Source organism: Ranitomeya imitator, chromosome 1 (assembly GCF_032444005.1).
Source record: "Ranitomeya imitator isolate aRanImi1 chromosome 1, aRanImi1.pri, whole genome shotgun sequence".
NCBI classification, from domain to species: domain Eukaryota; kingdom Metazoa; phylum Chordata; class Amphibia; order Anura; family Dendrobatidae; genus Ranitomeya; species Ranitomeya imitator.
Genome location: NC_091282.1, coordinates 302,112,935 through 302,138,104, shown reverse-complemented (window position 1 = coordinate 302,138,104; position 25,170 = coordinate 302,112,935). Strand labels below are relative to the sequence as shown.

The following is a 25,170-nucleotide window of genomic DNA, read 5'->3' as shown; positions in this document are numbered from 1 at the left end:
CTGCGGAATGTAAACCCCTGCGTTTCCGTGCAGTTTTTCCGCAGCATGTGTACAGCGATTTTTGTTTCCCATAGGTTTACATTGAACTGTAAACTCATGGGAAACTGCTGTGGATCCTCAGCGTTTTCCGCAGCATGTGCACTTACCTTTAGAATTAGGCTATGTGCACACGGTGCGGATTTGGCTGCGGATCCGCAGCGGAATGGCAGTGCCTTTTACCCGCGGATTTTTCAAAAATGGTGCGGAAAAATCTCACACGAATCCGCAACGTGGGCACATAGTCTTAGGGTTAGGGTTGGAATTAGGGTTGTGGTTAGGGTTATGGCTACAGTTGGGATTAGGGTTAGGGGTGTGTTGGGGTTAGTGTTGGAGGTAGAATTGAGGGGTTTCCACTGTTTAGGCACATCAGGGGTCTCCAAACGCAACATGGCGCCACCATTGATTCCAGCCAATCTTGTATTCAAAAAGTCAAATGGTGCTCCCTCACTTCCGAGCCCCGACGTGTGCCCAAACAGTGGTTTACCCCCACACATGGGGTATCAGTGTACTCAGGACAAACTGCGCAACAATTACTGGGGTCCAATTTCTCCTGTTACCCTTGTGAAAATATAAAATTGCTTGCTAAAACATCATTTTTGAGGAAAGAAATATGATTTTTTATTTTCACAGCTCTGCGTTGTAAACGTCTGTGAAGCACTTGGGGGTTCAAAGTTCTCACCACATATCTAGATAAGTTCCTTGGAGGGTCTAGTTTCCAAAATGGGGTCACTTTTGGGGTGTTTCTACTGTTTAGGCACACCAGGGGCTCTGCAAACGCAACGTGACGCCCGCAGAGCATTCCATCAAAGTCTACATTTCAAAAGTCACTACTTCCCTTCTGAGCCCCGACGTGTGCCCAAACAGTGGTTTACCCCCACACATGGGGTATCAGCGTACTCAGGAGAAACTGGACAACAACTTTTGGGGTCCAATTTCTCCTGTAACCCTTGGGAAAATAAAACATTCTGGGCTAAAAAATTATTTTTGAGGAAAGAAAACATATTTATTATTTTCACGGCTCTGCGTTATAAACTTCTGTGAAGCACTTGGGGGTTCAAAGTGCTCACCACATCTAGATAAGTTCCTTTCGGGGTCTAGTTTCCAAAATGGGGTCACTTGTGGGGGGTTTCTACTGTTTAGCCACATTAGGGTCTCTGCAAACGCAACGTGACGCCCGCAGAGCATTCCATCAAAGTCTGCATTTCAAAACGTCACTACTTCACTTCCGAGCCCTTGCATCTGCCCAAACAGTGGTTTACCCCCACATATGGGGTATCACCGTACTCAGGAGAAACTGGACAACAACCTTTGTGGTCAAATTGTCCTGTTACCCTTGGGAAAATAAAAAATTGCAGGCTAAAAAACCATTTTTGAGAAAATAAATTTTTGTTTTTTATTTTCACTGCTCTGCGTTTTAAACTTCTGTGAAGCAGTTGGGGGTTCAACGTGCTCACCACACATCTAGATTAGTTCCTTTGGGGGTCTAGTTTCCAAAATGGGGTCATTTGTGGGGGATCTCCAATGTTTAGGCACACAGGGGCTCTCCAAACGTGACATGGCGTCCGCTAATGATTGGAGCTAATTTTCCATTTAAAAGGCCAAATGGCGTGCCTTCCCTTCCGAGCCCTGCCGTGCGCCCAAACAGTGGTTTACACCCACATATGGGGTATCAGCGTACTCAGGACAAACTGGACAACAACATTTGGGGTCCAATTTCTCCTATTACCCTTTGCAAAATAGGAAATTCCAGGCTAAAATATCATTTTTGAGGAAAGAAAAATTATTTTTTATTTTCATGGCTCTGCGTTATAAACTTCTGTGAAGCACCTGGGGGTTTAAAGTGCTCAATATGCATCTATATAAGTTCCTTGGGGGGTCTAGTTTCCGAAATGGGGTCACTTGTGGGGGAGCTCCAATGTTTAGGCACACAGGGGCTCTCCAAACACGACATGGTGTCCGCTAACAATTGGAGCTAATTTTCCATTCAAAAAGTCAAATGGCGCGCCTTCCCTTCCGAGCCCTGCCGTGTGTCCAAACAGTGGTTTACCCCCACATATGAGGTATCGGCGTATTCGGGAGAAATTGCCCAACAAATTTTAGGATCCATTTTATCCTATTGCCCATGTGAAAATGAAAAAATTGAGGCGAAAAGAAATTTTTTGTGAAAAAAAGTACTTTTTCATTTTTACGGATCAATTTGTGAAGCACCTGAGGGTTTAAAGTGCTCACTAGGCATCTAGATAAGTTCCTTGGGGGGTCCAGTTTCCAAAATGGGGTAACTTGTGGGGGAGCTCCAATGTTTAGGCACACAGGGGCTCTCCAAACGTGACATGGTATCCGCTAACGATGGAGATAATTTTCCATTCAAAAAGTCAAATGGCGTTCCTTCCCTTCCGAGCCTTACCATGTGCCCAAACAGTGGTTTACCCCCAAATGTGAGGTATCGGTGTACTCAGGAGAAATTGCCCAACAAATTTTAGGATCCATTTTATCCTGTTGCCCATGTGAAAATGAAAAAATTGAGGCTAAAATAATTTTTTGGGGAAAAAAAAGTACTTTTTCATTTTTATGGATCAATTTGTGAAGCACCTGGGGGTTTAAAGTGCTCACTATGCATCTAGATAAGTTCCTTGGGGCGTCTAGTTTCCAAAATGGGGGTCACTTGTGGGGGAGCTCCAATTTTTAGGCACACCGGGGCTCTCCAAACGTGACATGGTGTCCGCTAAAGAGTGGAGCCAATTTTTCATTCAAAAAGTCAAATGGTGCTCCTTCCCTTCCAAGCCCTGCCGTGCGCCCAAACAGTTGTTTACCCCCACATATGAGGTATCAGCGTACTCAGGACAAATTGGACAACAACTTTCGTGGTTCAGTTTCTCCTTTTACCATTGGGAAAATAAAAAAATTGTTACTAAAAGATCATTTTTGTGACTAAAAAGTTAAATGTTCATTTGTTCCTTCCATGTTGCTTCTGCTGCTGTGAAGCACCTGAAGGGTTAATAAACTTCTTGAATGTGGTTTTGAGCACCTTGAGGGGTGCAGTTTTTAGAATGGTGTCACTTTTGGGTATTTTCAGCCATATAGACCCCTCAAACTGACTTCAAATGTGAGGTGGTCCCTAAAAAAAATGGTTTTGTAAATTTCGTTGTAAAAATGAGAAATTGCTGGTCAACTTTTAACCCTTATAACTCCCTAACAAAAAAAAATTTTGTTTCCAAAATTGTGCTGATGTAAAGTAGACATGTGGAAAATGTTACTTATTAATTATTTTGTGTGACATATCTCTGTGATTTAATGGCATAAAAATTCAAAGTTGGAAAATTGCGAAATTTTCAAAATTTTCGCCAAATTTCCATTTTTTTCACAAATAAACGCAGGTAATATCAAAGAAATGTTACCACTACCATGAAGTACAATATGTCTCGAGAAAACAGTGTCAGAATGACCAGAATCTGTTGAAGCGTTCCAGAGTTATAACATCATAAAGGGACAGTGGTCAGAATTGTAAAAATTGCCCCAATCATTAACGTGCAAACCACCCTCGGGGCTTAAGGGGTTAACATCAGCTGTCGGCTTTCCCTCTGCTGTTTATGAAAATTACGCGGGAGCTCACGCAATTTAAAAAAAAAATTATTTTGAATAATAAACAGATTTTGAGTTTCAAGTAGATTTCGTGTGTTTGTATTTTATTTATCTCTTTATGTACCATTTTATTAATGAGGGTATTTGGCTGACACCTGTTTATTACTAAACTTTGGGCTTGGTATTACACACACACACTTTTTGAAAGGCCGAAGCCCCCATACTTCCATGGTTTACTATGCAGTGGACTCTGGGAAAATGGCTGCTGAGGGCGGTGCGTAGATGGAGATCCTGGCGCTGAGATCTCAGCTGCCAAGATCTTGGTGCGGAGATCTCCATCTGTGCATGTGCTGCCCCTGGGAGCCATTTTCCTTGAGTCCACCACAATGTAAATCATGGAAGTGCGGGGGTTCCTCGGCTTTCACAAAATGTCAGTGGAGCACTCGCCCCACCAAACACCCGCAGTGTCACACCTCCAAACACCCGGAGGTCTGGAGTTGGAATGATGCTCAAAATCAAAGTGGAAAATGAAGTTACAGGCTGATCCAACTTCAGTGGAAATGCCTCAAGACAAGGAAATGATGCTCAGTAGTGTGTGTGGCCTCCACGTGCCTGAATGCTCCTAATAAGGCGGCAGATGGAGTCCTGAGGCATCTCCTCCCAGACCTAGACTAAAGCATCGGCCAACTCCTGGACAGTCTGTGGTGCAACGTGACATTGGTGGATGGTGCGAGACATGATGTCCCAGATGTGTTCAATCGGATTCAGGTCTTGTGAACGGGCGGGCAATTTCATAGCTTCAATGCCTTCATCTTGCAGGAACTGCTGACACACTCCAGCCACATGAGGTCTGGCATTGCCCTGCATTAGGAGGAACCCAGGGCCAACGGCACCAGCATATGGTCTCACAAGGGGTCTGAGAATCTCATCTCGGTACCAAATGGCAGTCAGGCTATCTCTGGCAAGCACATGGAGGGCTGTGCGGCCCTCCAAAAAAATGCCACCCCACACCATTACTGACCCACTGCCAAACCGGTCACACTGAAGGATGTTGCAGGCAGCAGATCGCTCTCCATGGTGTCTCCAGACTCTGTCACGTCTGTCACATTTGCTCAGTGTGAACCTGCTTTCATCTGTGAAGAGCACAGGGCACCAGTGGCGAATTTGCCAATCCTCATGGAGTCGGTTTCTAACCATTTGTGCAGACACATGCAAATTTGTGGCCTGCTCTAGGTCATTTTTCAGGGCTCTGGCAGTGATCCTCCTGTTCCTCCTTGTTCAAAGGCTGAGGTAACGTTCCTGCTGCTGGGTTGTTGCCCTCCTACGGCCCCCTCCACATCTCCTGGTGTACTGGCCTGTTTCCTGGTAGCGCCTACAGCCTCTGGACACTACACTGACAGACACAGCAAACCTTGCCACAGCTAGCACTGATGTGCCATCCTGGATGAGCTGCACTACCTGAGCCACTTGTGTGGGCTGTAGAGTCCCTTCTCATGCTACCACGAGTGTGAAAGCACAACCAACATTCAAAAGGGACCAAAACATCAGCCAGAAAGCATTGGTACTGAGATGTGGTCTGTGGTCCCCACCTGCAGAATCACTCCTTTATTGAGTGTGTTGATAATTGCCAATAATTTCCATCTGTTGTCTATTCCATTTGCACAACAGCATGTGAAATTGATTGTCAAACAGTGTTGCTTCCTAAGTGGACAGTTTGATTTTACAGAAGTTTGATTTACTTGGAGTTATATTCTGTTTTTTTATTCTTTATTTTTTTGAGCAATATACAGTATATATACTGTGTATATATAATAATAATCTTTATTTTTATATAGCGCTAACATATTCCGCAGCGCTTTACAGTTTTGCACACATTATCATCGCTGTCCCCGTTGGGGCTCACAATCTAAATTCCCTATCAGTATGTCTTTGGAATGTGGGAGGAAACCAGAGTACCCGGAGGAAACCCACGCAAACACGGAGAGAACATACAAACTCTTTGCAGATGTTGTCTTGGGTGGGATTAGAACCCAGGACCCCAGCGCTGCAAGGCTGCAGTGCTAACCACTGCGCCACCGTGCTATGTATATACAGTACAGACCAAAAGTTTGGACACACCTTCTCATTTAAAGATTTTTCTGTATTTTCATGACTATGAAAATTGTAAATTCACACGGAAAGCATCAAAACCATTTCCGGTGACTACCTCTTGAAGCTCATCAAGAGAATGCCAAGAGTGTGCAAAGCAGTCATCAAAGCAAAAGGTGGCTACTTTAAAGAACCTAGAATATAAGACATATTTTCAGTTGTTTCACACTTTTTTGTTAAGTATATAATTCCACATGTGTTAATTCCTAGTTTTGATGCCTTCAGTGTGACTTTACAATTTTCATAGTCATGAAAATACAGAAAAATCTTTAAATGAGAAGGTGTGTCCAAACTTTTGGTCTGTACTGTATGTATATATGTGTATATACAGTGGGGCAAAAAAGTATTTAGTCAGTCAGCAATAGTGCAAGTTCCACCACTTAAAAAGATGAGAGGCGTCTGTAATTTACATCATAGGTAGACCTCAACTATGGGAGACAAACTGAGAAAAAAAAATCCAGAAAATCACATTGTCTGTTTTTTTAACATTTTATTTGCATATTATGGTGGAAAATAAGTATTTGGTCAGAAACAAAATTTAATCTCAATACTTTGTAATATATCCTTTGTTGGCAATGACAGAGGTCAAACGTTTTCTGTAAGTCTTCACAAGGTTGCCACACACTGTTGTTGGTATATTGGCCCATTCCTCCATGCAGATCTCCTCTAGAGCAGTGATGTTTTTGGCTTTTCGCTTGGCAACACGGACTTTTAACTCCCTCCAAAGGTTTTCTATAGGGTTGAGATCTGGAGACTGGCTAGGCCACTCCAGGAGCTTGAAATGCTTCTTACGAAGCCACTCCTTTGTTGCCCTGACGGTGTGCTTTGGATAATTGTCATGTTGAAAGACCCAGCCACGTTTCATCTTCAATGCCCTTGCTGATGGAAGGAGGTTTGCACTCAAAATCTCACGATACATGGCCACATTCATTCTTTCATGTACCCGGATCAGTCGTCCTGGCCCCTTTGCAGAGAAACAGCCCCAAAGCATGATGTTTCCACCACCATGCTTTACAGTAGGTATGGTGTTTGATGGATGCAACTCAGTATTCTTTTTCCTCCAAACACGACAAGTTGTGTTTCTACCAAACAGTTCCAGTTTGGTTTCATCAGACCATAGGACATTCTCCCAAAACTCCTCTGGATCATCCAAATGCTCTCTAGCAAACTTCAGACGGGCCCGGACATGTACTGGCTTAAGCAGTGGGACACGTCTGGCACTGCAGGATCTGAGTCCATGGTGGCATAGTGTGTTACTTATGGTAGGCCTTGTTACATTGGTCCCAGCTCTCTGCAGTTCATTCACTAGGTCCCCCCGCGTGGTTCTGGGATTTTTGCTCACCGTTCTTGTGATCATTCTGACCCCACGGGGTGGGATTTTGCGTGGAGCCCCAGATCGAGGGAGATTATCAGTGGTCTTGTATGTCTTCCATTTTCTAACTATTGCTCCCACTGTTGATTTCTTCACTCCAAGCTGGTTGGCTATTGCAGATTCAGTCTTCCCAGCCTGGTGCAGGGCTACAATTTTGTTTCTGGTGTCCTTTGACAGCTTTTTGGTCTTCACCGTAGTGGAGTTTGGAGTGTGACTGTTTGAGGTTGTGGACAGGTGTCTTTTTATACTGATAACAAGTTTAAACAGGTGCCATTACTACAGGTAATGAGTGGAGGAAAGAGGAGACTCTTAAAGAAGAAGTTACAGGTCTGTGAGAGCCAGAAATCTTGATTGTTTGTTTCTGACCAAATACTTATTTTCCACCATAATATGCAAATAAAATGTTAAAAAAACAGACAATGTGATTTTCTGGATTTTTTTTCTCAGTTTGTCTCCCATAGTTGAGGTCTACCTATGATGTAAATTACAGACGCCTCTCATCTTTTTAAGTGGTGGAACTTGCACTATTGCTGACTGACTAAATACTTTTTTGCCCCACTGTATATATATATATATATATATATATATATAATTTTTTTTTCAGCTCCCTGTTGCCATAGGATGTCGGATAAAGGGAACACTGAAATAACACATCCTAGATATCACTGAATTAAATATTCTATTTGCAAATCTTTTTTCATTACATAGTGGAATGCACTGAGGAAAACACATACAAATTATTAGTGTAAGTCAAAAATAATATCCCATGGAGGTCTGGATTTGGAATGATACTCAAAATAATAGTGGAAAATCAAATTACAGGCTGATCCACATTCAGTGGAAATGCCTCAAGACAAGAAAATGATGCTCAGTAGCGTGTGTGGCTTCCACATGCCTGTATGACCTCCCTACAATACCTAGGCATACTCCTGATGAGGCGGCAGATATTCTCCTGAGTGATCTCCCAGACCTGGTTTAAAGCATCAGTCAACTCCTGGACAGTCTGTGATGCAACGTGGCAATGGTGGATGGAATGAAACATGATGTTCCAGATGTGCTCAATTAGATTCAGGTCTGTTGACAGGGCAGGCCAGTCCATAGCATTAATGCCTTCATAATGCAAGAACTGCTGACTCACTTCAGCCACATGACACACATTGTCATGCATCAGTTCTTTGGTCAGGCTGGTGTGCCAGGGTTGCCTGTTGAATGCCAATCTGCTATGAGTGCCGCCCGCAGCTGGTGTTTATAGCGTATGGGCATTTCTGCTACACATAGCAGTATTGAAGCCCTGGTATGTCTAGCACAAGCGATCATAAGATCGCAGCTTCAAGTTTCCTAAGGAGACTACTGAAGCAAGAGAAAAGTGTAAAAAAAAGTTTTTAAAAATATAAAAAAATAAGAAAATATAAAAGTTGAAATCACCCCATTTTTGCCCCACTCAAAATAATAAAATACACATATTTGGTATTGTTGTGTCATTGAGAAACGCCCGTTCTATCAAAATCTAAAAAGAATTAATCCGATCAGCACACGGCATAATGAGAAAAAATTATAAACTCCAGAATTACGTTTTTTTTGGTTGCCGCAACATTGCTATAAAATGTAATAATAGGTAATAAAAACATCTTATCTACCCCATAATGATATTAATAAAAACATCAGCTTGGGGCACAAAAAAAGCCCTCACCCAGGCCCAGATCAAAGGAAAGTACGGTAAATGGATCTATACATTGGGTTCCCTAGCACCACAGGATCTCAATGAAAGTTTTGGGTTTGGGGCCTTCTTGTAGATCTCCATTTCTCTTTGTTCAGAATTTGGAAGCTTGAATTATGCAGGGGGGTTCACTGCATCAAGATTTTTATTTTATTTTTTCCATTTTTCAGCTCCCTGTTGCCGTAGGATGTCGGATGAACAACATAGGACAACAAGCTACACCTACTCCCATAGTCGCATTCATACAGTATTGGTGGAGGAATGGAGTTCCCCGAAAATTTATATTTTAGACTTCTGGTACTTACCTACCTGATTTGCGCTGGATCCAGCGAGGTTGTGGATGTTGAATCCTTGCGGAGGAAATTTTGTAGGGGTCCTGCTTTCATCCACCAGGTGAACTCTCTGTGAAGGGACAATCAATAAATGATGTCTATTTCTGGAGATTCTATTAGGATACTGATGATCACCTCTGATCATATCTTACCTGTCTTGGTAGAATGGTGTTCAGCGGCACTGGGTGATGTTTTTTGTCTCTTTGAAAGGTTGAGATTTGGATTATCACTGCTGTCACTGCTTCTTGGTGGCTCTGTTGAAATCATGGACTGAAAAGAACGATATTACAACTATTAAGAACAGTGAGATGTTTAATCTTTAATACACGCTAGTTCTATTTTTATAATATAATGAGATCCCTATTGATATATTAATTGTATCTTTCTCTCCCATTCTGGCTATAATTTATATTATGGCTATCTACTATATAATTGTCTAAGGGTCACTTCCGTCTTTCTGTCTGTCCTTCTGTCTGTCACGGAAATCCCAAGTCGCTGATTGGTCGCGGCAAAACGGCCACGACCAATCAGCGACAGGCACAGTCCGGGGGCAAAATGGCCGCTCCTTACTCCCCGCAGTCAGTGCCCGCTCCATAATCCCCTCCAGATAAAGGAAGTACACACGGCACTCAAGGCTCCTTGGTGGTGCACAAGTCAGGTTTCCAGCCCGTCAGTAAATGATAACAAATCACTTGGCACTCAAAGATTCTTTTGCAAGATGAAGATGAACATTTAGTTTATTTTGTGCATACAGTTCAAAGATTTAAACGTTTTCGGTCTAATCACAAGACCTTCATCAGAAACATCTTTGATAATACTGGAAGCCAAATAGCATGATAGGTAGGCCCAGAAGGCCTGCGCATAAATGTACCCGGGAGATCACACCTCTGTGGTCCTGGAGGATGTGCTTGAGAAAAGGCGCCGAGGTAGGGCGATGAATCGCAGGGAGAAATGGCGCTGGTGTCTCCAGATCCGTGGCGCTAAGCTGCAAAGGACGCCCGGAATTACCTGCGTCCTTTGCAGCTCAGCGCCATGGACCTGGAGACACCAGCGCCATTTCTCCCTGCAATTCTCGTGAGACTGCTACGTCATCATCTTGCGAGACCGCAATACACTCTTGGGACCGGAGCGTCGCAAGGAGCATCAGTAAGCACCTCGGCTGGATACGGGGGGCCAACGGAGGATGAGTATATAACAATTTTTTATTTTAATTCTTTTTTTAACAGGGATATGGTGCCCACAATGCTATATACTATGTGGGCTGTGTTAGATACTGCATGGGCTGTGGTATATACTACATCTCTGTGCTATACACTATGTGGGCTGTGCTATATACTATGTGGCTGGGCAATATACTACATTGCTGTGCTGTATACTACGTGGCCTGGGTTATATACTGCATGGGCAGTGTTATATACTACGTCTCTGTTCTATATACTATGTGGCTGTGCTATATACTACGTGGCTGTGCAATATATTACGTGGCTGGGCAATATACTACGTGTCTGTTCTATATACTACGTGGCCTGTTATATACTGCATAGGCTGTGTTATATACTACGTCTCTACTATATACTACGTGGCTGTGCTATATACTACGTGGCTGTGCAATATATTACGTGGCTGTGCTATATACTACGTGGCTGTGGTAGATATAACGTGGCTGGGCAATAAACTTAATCGCTGTGCTGTATACTACGTGGCCTGTGTTATATACTACGTGGCTGTGCTATATACTATGTGGCTGTGTTATATACTACGTGGCTGGGCAATATACTACGTGACTGGGCAATATACTACGTGGCTGGGCAATATACTACGTGGCTGTGCTATATACTACATAGTAACATAGTAACATAGTAACATAGTTAGTAAGGCCGAAAAAAGACATTTGTCCATCCAGTTCAGCCTATATTCCATCATAATAAATACCCAGATCTACGTCCTTCTACAGAACCTAATAATTGTATGATACAATATTGTTCTGCTCCAGGAAGACATCCAAGCCTCTCTTGAACCCCTCGACTGAGTTCGCCATCACCACCTCCTCAGGCAAGCAATTCCAGATTCTCACTGCCCTAACAGTAAAGAATCCTCTTCTATGTTGGTGGAAAAACCTTCTCTCTTCCAGACGCAAAGAATGCCCCCTTGTGCCCGTCACCTTCCTTGGTATAAACAGATCCTCAGCGAGATATTTGTATTGTCCCCTTATATACTTATAGATGGTTATTAGATCGCCCCTCAGTCGTCTTTTTTCTAGACTAAATAATCCTAATTTCGCTAATCTATCTGGGTATTGTAGTTCTCCCATCCCCTTTATTAATTTTGTTGCCCTCCTTTGTACTCTCTCTAGTTCCATTATATCCTTCCTGAGCACCGGTGCCCAAAACTGGACACAGTACTCCATGTGCGGTCTAACTAGGGATTTGTACAGAGGCAGTATAATGCTCTCATCATGTGTATCCAGACCTCTTTTAATGCACCCCATGATCCTGTTTGCCTTGGCAGCTGCTGCCTGGCACTGGCTGCTCCAGGTAAGTTTATCATTAACTAGGATCCCCAAGTCCTTCTCCCTGTCAGATTTACCCAGTGGTTTCCCGTTCAGTGTGTAATGGTGATATTGATTCCCTCTTCCCATGTGTATAACCTTACATTTATCATTGTTAAACCTCATCTGCCACCTTTCAGCCCAAGTTTCCAACTTATCCAGATCCATCTGTAGCAGAATACTATCTTCTCTTGTATTAACTGCTTTACATAGTTTTGTATCATCTGCAAATATCGATATTTTACTGTGTAAACCTTCTACCAGATCATTAATGAATATGTTGAAGAGAACAGGTCCCAATACCGACCCCTGCGGTACCCCACTGGTCACAGCGACCCAGTTAGAGACTATACCATTTATAACCACCCTCTGCTTTCTATCACTAAGCCAGTTACTAACCCATTTACACACATTTTCCCCCAGACCAAGCATTCTCATTTTGTGTACCAACCTCTTGTGCGGCACGGTATCAAACGCTTTGGAAAAATCGAGATATACCACGTCCAATGACTCACCGTGGTCCAGTCTATAGCTTACCTCTTCATAAAAACTGATTAGATTGGTTTGACAGGAGCGATTTCTCATAAACCCATGCTGATATGGAGTTAAACACGTGGCTGTGCTATATACTGTGCTATATACTACGTGTCTGTGCTATATACTACGTGACTGGGCAATATACTACGTGGCTGGGCAATATACTACGTGGCTGGGCAATATACTACGTGGCTGGGCAATATACTACGTGACAATTTGAACCACGCTTCGCTAATTGGTCGCGGCCGGCCGAATCCTGTGTGTAAATTGCATTATTCTGAAAACTTCATAAATAAACTACATACAGATTCTAGAATACCCGATGCGTTAGAATCGGGCCACCATCTAGTCATTTATATGGGCATTTTGTCTACGTATAGTTAGTGGGGTGTGTGGATTATACATTGTGATCTATAGATTAATAACTGATAGTGATCCACAATAGAAGAGTGTATTAAGATCTACACTTCTGATTGTTCATTTATAGGTAATTTGCACAGCTTATCTTCACTCATACTAAAAGGAATATAAAGAAATATATAATTTCTTTGCACTATTTACTGACATCAAAAATCCTTATATTATTATTTTGCAATGTTTTACACACTTTTCTTTAGACATCCTTCACTTTAAAGAAAAAAATACAAATATTTGGTATTGCTGCATTCAGAAACGCCTGATCAATCAATATATGAAAATAATTAATCCTATCAGTAAATGGCATAACAAGAAAAAAATCAAAACACTAGAATTAGTTTTTTGGTCGCCGCAAGATTGCAATAAAACAAAATAACAGGTGATCAAAACATCATATCTACACCAAAATGGTATCAAATAAGGGTCTCGGAAAATGGCGCCATTTAAAAAAAAATAAAATGATTTTTTTTTTCACCACTTAAATAAAAAAAGAACCTAGACATGATTGATATCAACTAACTAGTAATAGCCTGGAGAATCATAGTGGCAGGTCAGTTTTAGCATTTAGTGAACATTGTAAAAAAAAAAAAAAAAAAAAAAAAAAAAATTGTAGAATTGCACTTTTTTTGCAATTTCCCTGAACTTGGAATTTTTTTCCCGGTTTCCAGTACATGCATATGCAATGGTGTCGTTTAAAAGAACAACTCGTCCCGCAAAGAACAAGCCCTCACGTGGCCTTATTGACGTAAAAATAAAAAAGTTATGGCTCTGGGAAGAAGGGGAGCAAAAACAGAAACGCAAAAACAGAAACGCAAAAACAAAAATGAAGAAACAGAAAATGGCCAATGGATTAAAGGGAATCTGTCACCTACTTTTTCGCATATAAACTGCGGCCACCGCCTTTAGGGGCTTATGCATTCTGTAATGCTGTAGATAAGCCCCTGATGTATCCTGAAAGATAAGAAAAACAGGTTATATTATACTCACCCAGGGGCGGTCCGGCGCCTCCCATCTTTATACGATGACGCCCTCTTCCTGTCGCGGCTCCTGCGCAGGTGTAATTTATCTCCCTGTTGAGGGCAAAGTACTGCAGGTGCTGGGCTTCTCTGACCTTTCCCAACGCCTGCGCACTGCAGTACTTTGCCCTGCCCTCAACAGGTAGATAAATTACACCTGCGCAGGAGCTGCGACAGGAAGAGGACGTCATCGTATGAAGGTGGGAGGCGCCCGACTGGACCGTGACGCCTATCGGACCCGGACCGCCCCTGAGTGAGCAGAATGTAACTTGTTTTTCTTATCTTATGGGGGTGGGGGTTGTTTGGGGCTTATCTACAGCATTACAGAATGCATTACAGAATGCTGTAGATAAGCCCCTAAAGTTGGTGGCCGCAGCTTATATAAGAAAAAGTAGGTGACAGATTCCCTTTAAGGGGTTAATTGTGCTATTGTTTCTTGCAGTTACTACTAAAAACAAAAGTGACACAGGGCAGGCGCCCATGGAGCTCCATGGGCCATAATACCATGGACACAATTCTGAGTGACACAGGGCAGGGCGCCCATGGAGCCCTATGGCCATAATTCTCACTTAGTAAGTCTATTTCAATTTGCAGATAAGCCTAAAAAGTGAAACTATTTCTAAACCGGTCATAATTTTAATCGTCTCCGAGCATGCGCACAAGGGCGGGTGCGACTAGCTTTTATGCGGCACGACTGCTCCGGAACCTTACAGTCCAGCTCTTGTTCCTGCCGGCGCTTTTCTCTGCTACCACGGAAGTTAGCTCGCCGGCGTTTCCTTTTATTCCTGCTCGCTGTGCATTGTGGGGCAGGCGGGACGCCATTAGTTCGCACATTTGATAATCTGCGCGAGTCGGTGAGTGTTCGCTCCGGGGGCTGTGAGTGGCCATGGCCGGTATTAGGGTGGTCGTTTCTTCTCGTATCATGTAATATGTGGGGCTGGTATTTCGCTGCTTATTTATTTATGACTGTGCTTATTTCAGGTTGCACCCTTTCCTCAGTGACCATGTCCATCGGTGTGCCCATCAAAGTCCTGCACGAAGCAGAGGGACATATCGTGACCTGCGAGACGAATACCGGGGAGGTGTACAGAGGGAAGCTGATCGAGGCGGAGGACAACATGAACTGCCAGGTGATGTCCAGTCACGGGGAGCCGGGGCCTTCATGGCTGGTGGGTGCCTCATGGTTCCCAGCCGCCTGTGCTTTAGCTGCCACTGACATCCGTGCTGACCACATCCTGGAGGATTAATTAGGCTGATTGTGCCTTTAGGATGTAAGAATGCACCCACTGCATTTCCTGCAGCTCCACCTGCAAAAGTTAAAGGGATGATCTAAAAATAAATGTTACCGTTGCCATCAGTGATGTCCCTAGCAGGGGCGGCACTGATTTCTACTTGCTCGTACTTTACTTACAATGTGCAATGACAGTGCTCTCTGTTGCCGGCTTCTCACTTCTGATCAGAGCCAGCGAGAGAGCGCATTGTCACTGCGCACAGGGTCAAGTTTCTACTGAGCAGCAGTTGGCATTGAGAAATGATGCATGCTCAGTAGAGCAGGGTACAGCCAAGCCCCTGAAATCACGAACTCCCGTTTCAGGGAGGGAGCTGTGGCATTGACCACAGCCTCTGTCCCCGATGACTCGTTTGAGTTTCCCAGCATGCTCTGGGGATTCTCAAACAAAGCTTCATCAAAGAAGTAGTAGATTAAAAGCAGTTAGGGAAGGATAGGAAACTTTTAAAGGGACTCTGTCACCTCAATTTGGCGGGATATTAAAATGAGTTGTTACCGGTCATATGGGCGGTGTATCCTCATAATTTCTCCACCCCGTCCGTCCCTTTTTTCCGTAATAGTTTAGTGCATAAGATTATGCGTGCACCATAGTTGGCGCGTGCGCCTGCAGTCTTCGGTGGAGCACTCGCAGTATGCTTTGCCCTACAGCGGGCAAAGCCGAAAAGCATTACTGCGCATGCGCCCGCACACTATGATCCGGAAGTATTTGGCTGTGTTCCGGAACATAGGGCGCATGCGCAGTAATGTGATAGAACAGCTGTAGATGTTTGTAATGAGACACAGAATAGTTCTCAATATCATAAATGTCAGTCATTACATGTCTTAAACTTGTTACTCCCATTTCATTGACAATAAGCTCTGGAGGCAGTCTCAGGGAGAGCAATGTCCAATAGATCTTGACAGCACATTTTATATATTAAGAAAACTGTGAATTTCTGAGTATAAACCGGCCCCCCCTCCCCCCCCCCCCAATTTTGCCACAATAAACTGGGAAAACTTAATGACTCGAGTATAAGCCTAGGGTGGGAAAAGCAGCAGCTACCGGTAAATGTCAAAAGTAAAAATAGATACTAATAAAAGTAAAATTAATTGAGACATCAGTAGGTTGTGTGTTTGAATATCCATATTGAATCAGGAGCCCCATATAATGCTCCATAAAGATTATGATGGCCCCATAAGATGCTCCATATTAAAATATGCCCCATATAATCCTGCATAAAGGTTAATAATGGCCCCATAAGATGCTCCATGGAAACATTTTCCCAATATAATGCTCCACAAACGTTAATTATGGCCCCATAAGATGCTCCATAAAGATATTTGCGCCATATAGTGCTGCACAAACGTTGATTATGGCCCCATAAGATGCTCCATACAGGCACTTGCCCCATATAATGCTCCACAAACGTTAATTATGGCCCCATAAGATGCTCCATAAAGATATTTGCGCCATATAGTGCTGCACAGACGTTGATTATGGCCTCATAAGATGCTCCATACAGATACTTGCCCCATTTGCTGTTGCTGCGATAGAAAAAAAATCACATACTCACCTCTCCGTCGCTCAGGCCCCCAGCACTTTCAATATTCACCTGACTTCGTTCCAGCGCCGCTCCATCTTCAGCGTCTTCTGTACTGACGTTCAGGCAGAGGGTGCACTAACCATGTCATCGCGCCCTCTGACCTGAGCGTCACTGCAGAAGACGGAGCGGCGCCGGAACGAGGAGCGGTGAATATTGCACAGTGCTCCCCTCCCCGTTATACTCACCTGCTCCTGGCGCGGTGTAGTCCCTGCTTCCCCGAAGCCACAGCTTCTTCCTGTATTGAGCGGTTACCGTTACTGCTCATTACAGTAATGAATATGCAGCTCCACCCTTATGGGAGTGGAGCTGCATATTCATTACTGTAATGAGCGGTACCATGTGGCCGCTCACTACAGGAAGAAGCTGCGGCGTCGGTGAAGCAGGTATCGCGCCAGGAGTAGGTGAGTATAATTAAACAGCTCCCCCTCCCCTGCCGACCCCTGGGTATGACTTGAGTATAAGCCGAGAGGGGGACTTTCAGCCCCAAAAAATGGGCAGAAAATTTCGGCTTATACTTGAGTATATACGGTACTTCTCAGTCTATCACCAGAATTTTATACCCCAAACTATTGGCATTTATGTAAAGTCATTGTATTCCTTACCTTTCTTGTAGAAATTGGTTTTGCGGTTCTTGAAAAATCCAGAGTTGAAATGGTTCGCTAATGTGTAGTGATTGGCGAACCCGTGTATGTTCAGATCAAGCCGAACATCTAAAAAAGAAAAAAATACAAAAAGTGTTTGGGTACCAGAATGGTACCAGGACCCTGAGGTGCCCAAATATCCGTTGTTTGCTATGCTGTCATATGCGTGGCAAACTCGGGCTCTGATTAGCAGTAGGATCATTACCGCTGGACAGAGAGCTGCGGTTCTTATAGACACCCCTATTACGAACTGCCTGTCAGCGGCCATAAACGGCCACAAATCTATTGCCCCACTTGCCACCGCACCAGGCCATGTGAGAAGAGCTGGGCAAAGTTCCAGACTTAGAGCATCTAATAGATGCGCCTTTTCTGAGGCGGTTGCATGCTGCTAATTTTATGCTGAGGGGGATGCAGTGGGAGAAATATTCATGACTCCATACCAGTCTGAGAATACCAGCCCCAAGCTGTCTGCTCTAGCTTGGCTGGTTGTCAAAAATGAGGAGGGGGACCTCACGCCGTTTATTTATTTTTTCTTGTATATTATTTTAATAATTAAAAAAAAAACAGCACTGGACCCCACTGTTCTTGATAACCAGCCATAATAAAGCTGACAGCTGAGGTGTGCATCCCGTAGTTGTCAGTTTTTCCTGCACTAGTTATGAAAAATAAGAGGCCCCCCCTATTTTTTATTTTTTTTTAAATTCCTTTATAGCACATGCACCGACTGAATACTCCCATCAGCAGCGCCTGCTGTCCCTGATAAGTTTGCTAATAAGTAGTACTTTCTTCAGCCGATGCCTGTGACCAGCGGTAACCTTTTTCACCACTGGTCACAGCTGCTAGCTCACACTTATCAGCGTGGGAACCGCAGCACTCTGACTGGCAGTAGGTAACTTGCTGCCGATTAGATCCACCACTGTTGCTTGCTCTGTCTTACTGTTCGGGTGTTTGCAACGCTGTCATCAATAACATGTACTTCCTGGAGAAGTCCGTGTTTGGGGTCTGTGCACGGACACTAGGTATTTGGTAGTGACCCTGAACTGTACAGTTTGGGTATGCCCACCTCAACTGATGAATTGTAAGTGCAGTGGGGTGGCATTGCACTTATGGCTCTCCTGCACCTCTCCCTATCCACCGCCCGATTTCTGTCTGACAGGTCACTCATGTTTCGGTGACATGATGCGGGTGCAAGACTGCTACTACAGGTGATGCCAGATTTTGGAGAAGGTACCCTTGCAGTAAATGGAGCCTTTCGGCACAAATGACTGTTGAAGGCAAATATAGGTTCTCGATGCATCTTTGGTGTGGCTGACAGTTTAGTGCACTTTCCAAGTGAAGGTGCACTGAACTGTTCAGCGATACCAAGGGTGCCCTGAACGCAGATGCCTACGGTAATTTGAATAGTCATTTTATGCTGGCAGACTTTGTTTTAATTGCTACCCTGCTCAGAACATGCTAGCATGTTAGCATTCACCCCTTTGTTTTTGGACTTGACATCGGGTTTGTTAGAACGTCCATTCATCGGTTATAATACTCTATACCTATATCAAGTTACTCCATAAAAAAAATTCAGTCGTAGAAAAGCCGACTGATGCTACATTGCTGGTTTCAATCTGATAGTCTCAATAGATGCCCAAATTTACAGGTAAAATTCCCAGCTGCCTACAAAACACCTGTGGTCATTAATAATTCAGTTTGAAAACTGTTCTGTCATGCACCAAAAAACCAATGTTGGCATAGTTTGTGCTGTGGTTTCCCAGGGCCATATCAGGGATAACTGCATCTATAGATTTGATGAATAGGGTTCAGAATGTCTGCCTCCACCGTTGCCTGAAACAGAATGGAAGTGCTCATGAGTGGTTTCTCTTTTTTGCTGTGATTTGCTGCATTTGTCTGATCCTTGGTGAGGGGTGAAGTTGGTGCTATGCAGGACAGGCTTTCCCGGAGCTTGTGGACAGCTCTGCTGCTCATGGACAGTTTTTCACCTGAGCGCTATTTCTCTTTTGTTCTATCGGTGATAATAGCACCTAGACTCAGTCTAGCAGACCCTACGACATGTAAGAGGTTTCTCAAACTTCTACTTAAAACCCCATGATAGCCCTTTTACAGAGTTCCTGATATAGTCAACTGTTTGTGGCAATGCCTAAAGTATGATGGAACATGCACGTTGTGGTCACCCCTCTAGAAGTACAGTCATGGCCAAAAGTATTGACACCCCTGCAATTCTGTCAGCTAATACTCCTTTTCTTCCTGAAAATGATTGCAATCACAAATTATTTGGTATTATTATCTTCATTTAATTTGTCTTAAATGAAAAAACACAAAAGAGAATGAAGCAAAACATTGATCATTTCACACAAAACTCCAAAAATGGGCCAGACAAAAGTATTGGCACCCTCGGCCTAATACTTGGTTGCACAACCTTTAGCCAAATTAACTGCGACCAACCGCTTCCGGTAACCATCAATGAGTTTCTTACAATGCTCTGCAGGAATTTTAGACCATTCTTCTTTGGCAAACTGCTCCAGGTCCCTGATATGTGATACACTTCTAGTGTATTTGGTACACTTCTAGTTTTAGCTTAAAAACTGCATGTGAATATATATATATTTCCTTCTCTTATTGATAAATCACACAACTACCTTTTTATAAACTTTGCCTTAAAACAGGTTCATCACCAGACTTAACACCACATACTGTATGCTTCATTAAATAGATCTGTTATACCTGATGGTGTACTTGCTGAGAAAATGTCATCTTGGTTGTATGATTCTAAAATAATGATCAGTGGTGAAATATCCTCACTTCAAGGTGACCCATATGCTTCTCCTGATACGTGTTTTACTAAGGACTTCTTTTAAAGGGGTTGTACAGTGCTAGGATAACCTCCTTCTCAATCCTGAATTTTTTGCTGCCATTAAAATAAAACCACTTCTACCTTCCAGTGCTAGTTCCGTTTCTGGCTGGTGCTCATGTGTGATTGTTGCGGCACATGAGCTGTGCACACAATCAGCGCTTGCATCACTGTCCCCTCCTTTGGGCAACTCGAATATCAAGAGGAAGTCAGAGAGTAGCCGCAGCCCTGACGTCCTGTTGATGCCGGGTTTAGTAAACCTGGCTTTCATTTGGGTGTAGGACTTGCGTGCTGTAACAACTTCACGTCCGGCACCGGAGGTGAGTATAAGTGTTTTGCATTTTAACATGTGCTAACCTTCAGATTGAGAAGGAGGTGCCCTTGTAGTGGACAACCCTTTTATAATATAACAATTTGGTACATTATTTCTTGCGTCGTTCCTGTTATCCTGCCTGGAAATGTGTGAATAATGTGACAACTGGCTGTTACTTTGTCTATCAGCAGTGCCTGGATTGTGTCAATTTTTGACTGCCCATTTGACAAGTTATGAATATTTTCAAAAGGAATTACAGGAACAGAAGAATGATAAATTATAAGATGACCCAGCACTGACACGTGTGAACTAAAGCATCTCACCCCTCATAGAAGAATGCTACATTTGACTCCTGCATCAGGGTTAGATTATGTAGCTGCAGCGTTTATCTGAACCATTAGATGGAGTGAAGCACCTGCACCTCTTTATATCTGCTGGGGGAAGAGGAGCCTTACAGCCTGTGTTATTCTTACTAGATGGTGGCCCGATTCTAACGCATCGGGTATTCTAGAATATGCATGTCCACGTGGTATATTGCCCAGCCATGTGGTATATTGCCCCGTGACGTAGTATACAGCACAGAGCAACGTAGTATATTGCAGAGTGACGTAGTATATTGCCCAGCCAGGTTTGTCACAGGTTAAAAAATAAATATATACTCACCTTTCCGAGGGCCCCTTGTAGTCCACGGCAGCTTCCGGTCCCATGGTTGTTATGAGCGCAGGACCTGTGATGATGTCGCGGTCACATGACCGTGACGTCATGGCAGGTCCTTCTTGAGCAGGGCCTGTGATGATATCGTGGTCACATGACCGTGACGTCATGGCAAGTCCTTCTCCCATACCATCTTTGCCACCGGAACCTGCAACGGAAGATGGCGGCCGGCGCGAGCGGCTCAGCGGACTACAGAGGGTGAGTATAGCAGGGTTTTTTTTAATTATTATTTTTAACATTACATTTTTTACTATTGATGCCGCATAGGCACCGTCAATAGTAAAAAGTTGGGGACACACAGGGTTAATAGCGGCGGTAATGGAGTGCGTTACCCACGGCATAACGCGGTCCGTTACTGCTGGCATTAACCCTGTGTTAGCGGTGACCGGAGGGAAGTATGCGGGCGCCAGGCACTGACTGCGGGGAGTGAGGAGCAGCCATTTTCTTCCGGACTGTGTCCGTCGCTGATTGGTCGCAGCAGCCATGACAGTCAGCTGGCGAGACCAATCAGCGAATGAATAACCGTGACAGAAAGATGGAAGTGACCCTTAGACAATTGTATAGTAGATGTTGGTACATGGAAATCTGACTGATCTCTAAGTCAAACTTTGTGTTTTTGCTTTCCAGGGACTAGATCCTAAAGTTGGCATTGTTTTTACCTTAGGTTTTAAAGAAGTGAGCAAATGCCTTGCAGTATATAAATAGTGCACGTAAATATTAAGTACTCGGTTAACATAGTTTTGATTTAAAAAAAAAAAAAAAAACCCGACCACGTCACAGTGATCCTATTCGGGTTGGTCCTAACCTCTAGTATTAAAACCTTACCATATGTTGAATTTAAATGTGAATAAGGGCCGAGCAGGACTGAGACCCCGACTAATGGGGAGTTACATAAACATAATGTCCATACTGGGAAGCCAGCCTTTTTAGTCACATATTGTGGTCATGGTAAGTTTTTAGCCTTCCAATATCTTGGCAAAAAGTACGACACAATGCATGTGAATACATCCTAAATATTGGCGAGAACTCAGTCTGTAGTTTGTAAAAGAGTCTATGAATGGTCGTAAAACAAAAAATCCTACATTCAAAATCTGTTAAAGGGAATCTGTCACCTAATTTTTCGCATATAAGCTGCAGCCACTGCCATTAGGGGCTTATCTACAGCATTCTGTAAGGCTGTAGATAAGCCCCGATGTAACCTGAAAGAGGTTAGATTATACTCACCCAGGGGCGGTCCGGGTCTGGCCCCTCACATCTTCATGCGATGACGTTCTCTTCCTTGTTTTTGTCACGGCTCTGGCGTACTGATTTGCCCTGTTGAGGGCAGAGCAAAGTACTGCAGTGCGCAGGCGCCGGGAAAGGTCAGAGAGCCCGGCACCTGCGCACTGCAGTACTTTACTGTGCCCTCAACAGGGCAAATCAGTACGCCGGAGCCACAACCCAAGCAAGGAGGATGATGACATCGTATGAAGATGGGAGGACCTGGACCCGCGACTCCCATCGGGACCGCCCCTGGGTGAGCATAATCTAGCTTTTATTTCTTATCTTTCAGGTTACATTGGGGCTTATTTACAGCATTACAGAATGCTGTATATAAGCCCCTAATGGCGGTGGCCGCAGCTTATATGTGAAAAATTAGGTGACAGATTCCCTTTAATGCACGTTAGCAAAACGATCATTTTTAAAGACGGAGCATCTAATTTTGCTTTAGTTAGATCAGATCCCTCTGTCTTATCATTATCATTGAAACTGAACGTACTTTCTATTGTCCAGTGTAATTTGTGTATAATATGAATACCACAAAGGTGCTTGTTTTCTTCACTCTCCTGAACTGATTTTTATATATATATTTTTTTTGTTACAGATGTCAAACATCACTGTGACCTACAGAGATGGCAGAGTAGCGCAACTTGAACAGGTCTACATCAGAGGAAGCAAAATACGTTTTCTCATCCTGCCTGACATGTTGAAAAATGCTCCAATGTTAAAGAGTATGAAGAATAAAAACCAGGGCTCGGGGGCTGGAAGAGGGAAAGCTGCTATTCTCAAAGCCCAAGGTAGGAAACAAAGTTTTTGGTTGGAAAATAAACCACAATATCATGAGAAATGTAACTTTAAAAAATATCAAGGAGTTAAATTCAGGGCTGTGGAGTCGTTGTCCCTTTTGCTGGAGTCTGTATAAAATGGACAGAATGCGACTTCTAAAATATGTAATAAATTGGGTACAGTAGTTCTGTGCAGGATGTGCTGTAAATGTTTTCATAAGAATTTGGGAAAGTTCTGAAAGCTCGGCTTTTAGTTGAGATGAATCTGTGCTGCATCTGTGCTGCACTGTATGTACACGGTCAGTAGGGGGCAGTGCTGTGGAGTCAGAGGTTTGGCTTACTGACTCACAGCTTGGTTACATTTGTGATGTCAACAGGGTTTTCCATGTACACGTGCATCTAGTTGGTGTTAATCCAGCATTACATGTAAATGTTTGACACCGCTCCACACCAACATGCTGTTCAAGTTTTGTTCGTTATTAATCTGTGAACTCGGCCTCACATATTAACTAAACACTTTTTAATTTGGCATCTGCCTATCCTAACTTTGGTAGATCACAACAGTAATATTTTCCCTAATATTAGAACAGATACTGATTTGTGTTTGAACTTCTGTCTGAGACTGTAACACACTGCGAGACCGTCTCCTAATAGGCCTTATTTCCACCGTGTGCACGACACAACTGATAAGGTACAAATAGTATTTGCCTGTTTCATGCTTCTCAGTGGTTGACTGGCCTTTTTTCATCTTTCAGTGGCAGCAAGAGGCAGAGGACGTGGTATGGGTCGAGGAAACATTTTCCAAAAGCGTCGATAACAAGCTCTTTTTCTTGTTTTTTTTTTTTTTGTTTTTTAATGTATCTGCTCAAATAACTTTTTTTTTTTTTTTTTTAAATTTTGATTAATAAAAGTTTGTAATGTTGAAATTTCTTGTAGAATTGTATTCTGTTCCGAAGGAATAAATTAAATATTGTGGATGATTACCACTGTAGAGGGTCTAAATCTTTTCCTGCTCCATAGCTTAGAGATGGTGTAACCCCTTCCTGACTAGTTCCCCCTCCCCCCCCCATTTTTCATCTCTACCTCTACATTTTGATAGGTCAAACTGTTATGAACGCGATACCAAGTGTGTGTTTTCATGTTCCCCTTACAGCTGCAGGTGGAATGGCTATCCACACGTGACATTTTAAAAGGCGCTAGAAGGGCGTCACTAACACCACCCATCAGTGCCTGTTACATGACCATGGGGTGCCAGTGGGTTGGCATACAGGATAAACGACCCCCCCCCCTTGCTTGTCATTGCTGATCTGCTGTGGGCAGCACCCTGTGGCCAGCATTCATAGCAGATGATCATTTCTGCTATGCCCCGCTATGTGTAGCCCATGCATAGCACAGCTTCAAGTCTCCTAAGGACTATTGAAGCAAGTAAAAAGTGTGGGGAAGGGGGAATTTTTTTGCAGTGAACCTGTCAGCAGTTTTGGCCGATATAAGATACAGCCACTGCCTTTCTGGGCTGATCTACAGTATTCTATAATACTGTAGATAAGCCCCCGGTCCGACCTGCAAAATAAGAAAAATAACTTTAATTATACTCACCGGGGGGTGATGTGGTCCGGTCCGATGGTGTCACGGGTCAGGCACCTCTCATCTTCTTGTGATGCCGCCCTCCTTTTGCATTATAGAATGCTATAGATAAGCCCTGAAAGGCAGTGGCCGTATTTTATATCGGACAAAACTGCTGACAGGTTCTCTTTAAAGAGAACCTGTCACCTGAATTTGGCGGGACAGGTTTGCGGTCATATGGGCGGGGTTTTCGGGTGTTTGATTCACCCTTTCCTTACCCGCTGGCTGCATGCTGGCCGCAATATTGGATAGAAGTTCATTCTCTGTCCTCCGTAGTACATGCCTGCGCAAGGCAATCTTGCTTTATGCAGGCGTGTACTACGGAGGACACGGCATGAACTTCAACCCAATATTGCGGCCAGCATGCAGCCAGCGGGTAAGGAAAGGGTGGATCAAACACCCGA

The 25,170-nt window shown here is 43.6% G+C and overlaps 1 protein-coding gene across 1 annotated transcript; it reads left to right on the top strand.

Moving 5' to 3' along the window:
* Nucleotides 1–14,424: 14,424 nt before the first annotated feature.
* Nucleotides 14,425–24,126, top strand: SNRPD3 (small nuclear ribonucleoprotein D3 polypeptide). The gene is made up of 4 exons (XM_069757437.1): nt 14,425–14,559; nt 14,687–14,835; nt 22,963–23,155; nt 23,899–24,126. Exons 2-4 carry the CDS (start codon nt 14,710–14,712, stop codon nt 23,958–23,960), a joined length of 381 nt encoding a protein of 126 aa, XP_069613538.1. The 5' UTR covers nt 14,425–14,559; nt 14,687–14,709; the 3' UTR covers nt 23,961–24,126.
* Nucleotides 24,127–25,170: the final 1,044 nt, after the last annotated feature.